Below are 8,501 nucleotides of genomic sequence, written 5' to 3'. Positions count from 1 at the left end.
AGTCTAATGAACCTTTCGCATTCTCACATTAATGTCATGTCATCATACGCCTAGGCGGAAAACTTCAAGATATCAAACATCTTGTCAGCCAAAAAGAAATCAAGAAAGGAAACTTAACTGTAATATACACTGTATAGCTATACATGTAGATCTGATTTAGTCATTCAACACATCACTCAATGCTTGAAAGAGTACAGTACCGATATTCCGATACATTTACAGTACAACCTGGCTCCGCCCTCACTAACGGCCGTGCCGTAAAACATATTAAGCTACAGCTGGTTAAATGTGCCAAAACAGAAGTGAAATTTGCAGTGCTGCAATGTTATTTTGCTGACTGGGAGGACCCCTATTTAAATTTTGTTGTCTTATTCCCGAATAGTAACATCAAAAACAGCTTCATTTGTTTAAATATTTAGAAAATATACATACCTGTACTGCCATGCATATATCCTTCTCTATAGTTGAATTATCCTGGATAAAAACAATGATAAAACTATCACTGTCCTTCCATTTACTTCTGTTGCTATGGTACAATATGGCCGCCAGTGTATCGACTTCTTTACGACAACGCGTTGTCGTAATAGCTAGACATTACTTACATTATTCATTGCTGATTTTGTATCGGGTTAATGTATGTATATACAGAAGAATTGTATCGGTGTTTGCGTGTTATATTGAAATCAATCAGTATGACACAGAGGTAAAACAGTATTGATGTCGTTTAACTTTATGGTAGCACATGCGACTTCCTGTCAAACCTTGGTCTGCGGCGGTTTGTTTACATTTTACATTACACAACAAGAGCTACGCCTATATTACACTTTCAAAGGGTAGAAAGGTTTGTATATGCATATTCTAACGTTGTAAGTAGGTTTTCTGGTACATGATGGTGATTAACTTGTAGATGTTAAGCATCACGTGTCTCCATGTCCAGTACTGGCAGTAGTGATCTGACTGGGAACTCCCTTGACTTTTCAAGACGGTATCGTAATTGAATGGTATTCACCCGTACTTTCACTTTCCTGTAGTAAAATAAGTAACACATGGTTTGTGTTTGTGTGTAGTATTTTTTGCAGGTAAGCCTTTTATTGTACTCAAGTGTTGATAAAGAAATTGATCATTTAAACAGCATTTGAATACAAAATGTATTGACATCCTTTAGCTTACTGTTCAGTTTTCTTATACAAACTGAGTTCCATTTTGGTCAAAGACCGTTTTACAATTTCAATATTCAAGGTGACCTGATTGATCAACACTATATGTGTTTATCAGCTGGTAAAACATAAAGAAAGTCAATATTATTGACATCTTACGATCTGGGTAAGGGTTTGGAATTCTTGTGCCCTACTCCAGCTCCTGCATACATTGTTGAAATCAATGGCCTGTGAAGATGAAGCTATTAGAAATTCTGAGATTTCATAAGGTTACATTTAGACTGAAAACATAATACTGTCAATCATTCAGTTACACATTTAAACAAGCTAGCTATGATACATATGGTTGTTTGTGTGTGTGTGTATCAATCCTTTAATGGGATATAACTAATACCATGCAAGTGCCTCTACTATTGGTCCAGATTTTGCATACATTTAAGAGTATGCTATATATATATATTTTCTTTAGAGGACGTTTACTTCAAAAATAAGAGTAGGCTTGTAGGTGCTTAAGATGATGCTTACTTCAGAAATACATTTAAGAGCATATTTTCTCCAGAGGACACTAACTTCAGAAATAACAATAGGCTACAGTTCCTGTAGAGGATAGTAACTTAAAAAAAACAGAGTGTGCTACGATTGCTTCATAGGAAACCACTATCATACTTCAGAAGCAACTAAACAGTCTGAGTATTAAAAAGTGTTATACACATGAAAGCAACATCATACTTTGTATAATTCTGGTTATGATAAGATAGATAATTTTTCAGAGTTCAGTTGGAATTGAATCATGATTTACATCATTATATGTTAGTTCTAAAAGATCAGTTTTAACCAAATGTCTCAAGTTAGCGAAAACTTCAACTTCTTGTCTAGTTTAAATAACAAAAAAATAACAAAGCAGGTAAGCGATACAGGTCGGATGGGCATCATGGTTCTATTGACATTGTGCTATATATATATATTGATTATCCTTCAAATAATATATAAAAAATAAATGTTTAAAGAGTACCCAGTATTCTGTTTCTATTGACAATTGTCATGCTTGTGGCAATGAACTCAGCATCACTGCCTTTATCTTCAGCAACTTGATTATGATGCTGACCTGATAATGGTGTGGCTGGCACATGTTTACAGTGCATTTCTGAACATAAATCTGATTCCGACGACAAAATACTCACATTCACATTGATTTATATTTATGCTAACATATGAAATCATTACAACTACAAGCTGTGTATCTTGACAATCAGTATAATACAGAGACAGCAGAAGCTGGGAACTGCTAGTAAATTAGCTAGGCTTTGATATTCGGTTGATATTCGGGCAGATTACTAACCTTATAGAGTAATCGTTGTAACACATGAGAAAATCACATTAAATTAAATGCGGCCGAATCTTTTGAGAACATGCCGATTTGAAACTACCATCTTGTTTTATTATTAAACTGCATGTTTAACTGTTTTTAGTTCCATTCCCATCAGAGAGTTTCACTCACATTATAAGAGATGTTGTTATGTTTTTTCTATTTAAAAAAGACATCAATATTTATTTAAAACAATCAACATACTGTATGTGCGTGTACATGTATATAATGAAAGTGAGAAAATGTTGGAGAAATAATTCATGAAGAATTCAACCTGAGTGGATATTTTTCCAACATTTTACAATCCTGAGTTATATATACAGTATACAATGTACCACCACAATATACAAACATATGTTGATTATATCTATTCTGTTGTAATGCAATATCTTTTCAGGTCTATCTTAGTGCCCATACATTTATATTATGCAATTCAAGGTGACCTAGCTAGATTATCCAATTATTTAAATTAGACTGTTCTTTTGTGTTTACAAAAATTGTTATGTGATGCCTTTGTTTTCGATTCGCAACAAGCTGTAAATTTTGTATCATTTCTGATGGTGTGGGCAATTTTACTATTTTGACTGTTTAACTTGGATGTATTTAGAAAGAATAATGTATGCCTCATATTTATGATTTGTTACAACAATAGAAGACAATGCATCATGTCTGCTGCCTCAGCATGACCCTTCACCCTGAGCTAATTGAATGAAGTCATATGCCTTGTGAACGAAAGACACTGTCTGAAATCTTGTTTCTGAAAAATTCCATAAACTTTATTTACAGTTGCCATTTAGTTTCTCAATTCGGTAACAATAAACATTGATGTCTTATTTCATACCAGATGTTACACCATTTATTTTAAATGAAACCTTTATAAATACTTGATAGACTTGCAAACACTACACTTCAAACCAACTTAATGGTAAGTTTTGTGAAACATCCTTGACAAGTTTTAAGTGGATCTGCAGGTAAAACAGAAATTATTTTGTTTGATTGTTAGCAAATCTTAAATATATATACAAATGTAGAATAAAAACATACATTTTTTAGATCAACCAAATGTATATAAATAAAGGTCGGTGGTCGGGTGGTGCACTGGATATCACACTCTCCTTTCACAAAGGTGGCCAGGGTTTAATTCCATGACGGGACGTGAAAAGGTATGGGTTCACCTGCCTGACCAAGTGAATTTTCTCCGGGTACTCTGGTTTTCTCTTACATTAAGACCCCCAGCGCTTACATCCGGCCCAACAAGAGTGATATAATATAAGTAATAGCTTGTTTCATAATTGTTGTAAAATAAATGAAGTTTATATGTGTGTATACGTATATACTCTCACACGACGAAGGAATCCAGTCCCACAGCTTCTTTGTTTACATTCCCAATACAGGGACATTTTGGTCCATTATTGCTTATGCAGGGTTTATTAGAAAATAATACATGTGCATGTATCATCATCCAGCAATATGTGGTGAGTAACCAATGAAAAGTGTCATTATATCAAAGATGTGGTAGAATTATTTATTGTTCATGCTTACATATTCATTTTGATTTTTCTGTGATATATACAGGTGAGTAAACAGAATGAGAAAAAGTAAATTGGAGGTGCACCTGATAACAGGAGGTGGGGGGTACCCGGGCTATACCCTAGGCAAGCAGCTGATTGGTCGGGGCCACCAAGTCATTCTCTTGGACCTCAGGGAACCAAAATGGACACTGATGGAGGGCATGGCCTTTGTTAAGGTAACCACTTTGTTAATAAAGAGAGGTATATTTTAATCAGTATTTCATCTGAATATGATAAGTTACCTTTAAATGTCTTGTTTGGTAAAGAAGTTCATATAGCACAACCATTGAACTGATTGTGTGTGACGTTTCGATGACTAGTATGATATGTACTCTGTTACTTCCTTTACATGTCTTTTTTTAATCTGATAAAAAAAGGTTGGGAAATATAATATTCTTGCATTGATTTATGAGTAGCAGCATTTGGGGATCTCAAACAACACATCAGAAACAAGGTTTGTTACATTCAATATATTCATTGAATGAATACATGCATATATTGTACACAAATCTACACTGTATAGATGTATCACAGTCACATGTTAGAGAAATATACGTAGGACTCATCTTTTTGATTCGTGACCTTGTTGTTGAAGTTTTCGTTGAAAACACACTTTCATTATATTTGGAAAATTTTGTGATTTACAGAAATGATAATTTCACATGTTTTTTTTTTTTTAGTAATCCTTTTCCTTTTAGTAAAACTACCGGTAAACATAAGTTTAACCTGTCACCTGATCAATGATATAAAAAATGTTTGCTTACCTTTGATGAGTATGTACAAAGCTATGACACAGATACCTGGTACTGTTGACAAGGGCACTGTATACAGCTTACCAAGTTACATCTTACAGCATCTTCTTACTGTTACCTGATAAAAAGGAAAGCAAATGTTTAGATGTCAGTGTTGACAGGAAATCAACTGTTAGGATGTCAATGTATTGTTCATATGTCAGTATAGGAAGGGAAATAATGATCAGAGGTCAGTATAGGAAGGGAAATGTAATGTTCAGATGTCAATATAGAAAGGGAAATGTAATGTTCATATGTCAGTATAGGAAGGGAAATGTAATGTTCAGATATCAGTATAGGAAGGGAAATAATGATCAGAGGTCAGTATAGGAAGAGAAATGTAATGTTCAGATGTCAATATAGAAAGGGAAATGTAATGTGAAGATGTCAGTATAGGAAGGGAAATGTTATGTGAAGATGTCAGTATAGGAAGGGTAATATAATGTTTAGATGTCAGTATAGCGAGGGAAATGTAATGTGCAGATGTCAGTATAGGAAGGGAAATGTAATGTGCAGATGTCAGTATAGGAAAGGAAATGTAATGTTTAGATGTCAGTATATGAACTTTGAAGGGCAATGTAATGTTCAGATGTCAGTATAGGAAGGGAAATGTTATGTTCAGATGGCAGTATAGGAAGGGAAATGTAATGTTCAAATGTCAGTATAGGAAGGGAAATGTAATGTGCAGATGTCAGTATAGGAAGGGAAATGTAATTTTCAGATGTCAGTATAGACAATATAATGTTAATTACTATGCTTGAGTTAAATAGAGAGTATTTTAATGTCTACAAAATTCTCTGATTTAGAATGCTGTGATTGATTATTTCATCGTTCACTGATGCTGGGTATAAATGTAATTGTGTAGGTTTCTCTAGTTTATTACATTACTGTCCCTGCGATACATGACGTGTTGATGTAGCAAAATCAAGGTGGAAATACACAAAATACAAAACCGCCAAATATCAATAAAACACACAAAAATATAAAAGCAGATGGAGAAATATCAATAAAGCTTTCAGAACCAATAAACTGTAGGGTTATCAATCTAAGACGCACCATGTGAAAGTAAAATAATTCCATATAGAAGTGAGAAATATCGATACAAAGACATAACCTTATGTAATGTAAATGTCACTATCGTGGCTCTTCGTATATCGTATATCGGCTGAAGTAACAAATGTCTGATGTTGATTTTATCATCAACAGTGATTGCTTTATGTGGAATTGATCGCCAGTTTTTAGCATCAATTAATTGATTCTGTGTTTTATCCTAGAGGAAGATGTTTTTATCTGACTTCCTGTCGGGCTTGCTTACCAGACAAGTAACAGTGAGTGAATGCCTGTGGGCAGGGTACAGTTACAGTGGTCAAGGTACCATTACATCGGTCAAGATGCTGTTAGAGATAGCAAAGTTCAAGATCCATTTATATTAACACAACATCATTAGGACAGTATCTCGGACAGCATAAGTAAGACACGTTCTAGAACAAAGTTAGTGAGTTAGTATCAAGGACAACCTCAGTAAGACATTTTCTAGGACAACATCAATAAGACATCATCTGATCTGGGACAACCTCAGTATGATAGTTTATAGGACAACATTAGTAAGACATTTTCTAGAACAATATACAGCAGTAAGACATCATCTGGGACAACCTCAGTATGATAGTTTATAGGACAACATTAGTATGACAGTTGCAAGGACAACATCAATAAGACATCATCTGGGACAACCTCAGTATGACAGTATCTAGAACAACATTAGTATGACAGTTTCTGGGACAACATCAATAAGACATCATCTTGGACAACCTCAGTATGACAGTATTTAGAACAACATTAGTATGACAGTTTCTGGGACAACATCAATAAGACATCATCTGGGACAACCTCAGTATGACAGTATCTAGAACAACATGAGTATGACAGTTTTAAGGACAACATCAATAAGACATCATCTGGGACAACCTCAGTATGGCGGTATCTAGAACAACATGAGTATGACAGTTTCAAGGACAACATCAATAAGACATCATCTGGGACACCCTCAGTATGGCGGTATCTAGAACAACATGAGTATGCCTATTTCAAGGACAACATCAATAAGCCATCATCTGGGACAATCTCAGTATGATAGTTTATAGGACAACATTAGTATGACAGTTTCAAGGACAACATCAATAAGACATCATCTGGGACAACTTCAGTATGCAGTATCTAGGACAACATCAGTAGGACATTTTCTAGGACAACATAAGTAAGACATTTTCTAGGACAACATAAGTAAGACATCGTCTGGGACTTCAACATTATCAGTAAGACATGTAAAACATCATCTGTGACAATATCAGTTTGATTTTATATTTTGGACAACATTGGTAAGACAGTACTTAAGACAGCCTCAGTGAGACAGTTTTTAACTGGGTTGTATATTTGTTTGTAGGCCAGCATCACTAATCCTGATGAACTAGAGAGAGCATTTCTGGGTGTAGACTGTGTGTACCACATGGCATCATATGGCATGTCAGGCAGGGAACAGGTAAGTCACTTCATACATAAGTCTGTCCTTTTGTGAAGATTCACCTTGTAATTATTGGGACATCACTATAGAGACACAAACATCCATGAGTGCCCCTGGACAATTGTAAACATTTGATATATCAACCCACTTCCATTACTAATTCGATGATATTTTTCCTAAAAGGATCACATACACATGAGAAAAAAACCAAAGGAAGATTATTTTTTTCAGGAGGGATGTTTCCCAGATTGTTTGTCATGATGATGACGCAAAAATTAGACATCATTTGGTAGTGATAATGACATCAAAATAGGGACACAGAAAGTTATATCTGGTGCAGTCATAAAGATGACATCACAATGAAGCCATGTAAAGTCAAGAGCATCATATAATGCTAGTGACATCCTAATAAAATGAGGGAAATTAAATAATGATGTCAACTGAGTTGTGCAGGTGATCAGGGAGTACCAAACAAATGTCACCCTGGTAAAATACTAGCTGCTGACTTGGCTAGGGACAATTTCTCTTTAGCTCACCAGAGGTGCCAGGTTTTACCCAGTGGAGGCATTGAAAATAAAATGACTTCGAATTTGGGTGCACACATATTCTGCTGTGGTTACTGGATAATACATTTGTATTTCTAAATCATGCATTACAATAATCCTTTTCTGATGTTCTATATGTAGCGTGGGTTGATTTCTGACGTTCTATATGTAGCGTGGGTTGATTTCTGACGTTCTATATGTAGCGTGGGTTGATTTCTGATGCTCTATATGTAGTGTGGGTTGATTTCTGACGTTCTATATGTAGTGTGGGTTGATTTCTGACATTCTATATGTAGCGTGGGATGATTTCTGATGTTCTATGTGTAGCGTGGGTTGATTTCTGATGTTCTATATGGAGCGTGGGTTGATTTCTGATGTTCTATATGTAGCGTGGGTTGATTTCTGACGCTCTATATATAGCGTGGGTTGATTTCTGACGTTCTATATGGAGCGTGGGTTGATTTCTGACGTTCTATATGGAGCGTGGGATGATTTCTGACGTTCTATATATAGCGTGGGTTGATTTCTGACGTTCTATATGGAGCGTGGG

The 8,501-nt window shown here is 35.1% G+C and overlaps 2 protein-coding genes across 2 annotated transcripts in view; one reads left to right on the top strand and one right to left on the bottom strand.

The window, feature by feature from the left end:
* LOC110448211 (sperm-tail PG-rich repeat-containing protein 2-like) overlaps window positions 1–567 on the bottom strand; it is a 79,451-nt gene extending 78,884 nt beyond the window's left edge. Inside the window, exon 1 of the mRNA XM_021494339.1 lies at window positions 433–567. The gene's annotated coding sequence lies outside the window, so the exon portion shown is untranslated. The remainder of the gene's footprint in view (window positions 1–432) is intronic.
* Window positions 568–734: 167 nt separating this feature from the next.
* LOC110448226 (short-chain dehydrogenase/reductase family 42E member 1-like) overlaps window positions 735–8,501 on the top strand; it is a 187,503-nt gene continuing 179,736 nt past the window's right edge. The window contains exons 1-3 of the mRNA XM_021494369.1: window positions 735–841; window positions 4,099–4,270; window positions 7,329–7,424. Of these exons, the coding sequence (XP_021350044.1) occupies window positions 4,112–4,270; window positions 7,329–7,424 (255 nt within the window). The 5' untranslated portion in view covers window positions 735–841; window positions 4,099–4,111. The remainder of the gene's footprint in view (window positions 842–4,098; window positions 4,271–7,328; window positions 7,425–8,501) is intronic.

Source organism: Mizuhopecten yessoensis, unplaced genomic scaffold, assembly GCF_002113885.1.
Source record: "Mizuhopecten yessoensis strain PY_sf001 unplaced genomic scaffold, ASM211388v2 scaffold3949, whole genome shotgun sequence".
Lineage (NCBI taxonomy): Eukaryota > Metazoa > Mollusca > Bivalvia > Pectinida > Pectinidae > Mizuhopecten > Mizuhopecten yessoensis.
Note: the sequence above shows the minus strand (reverse complement) of the source record. Positions and strands in the feature narration are given on the sequence as shown.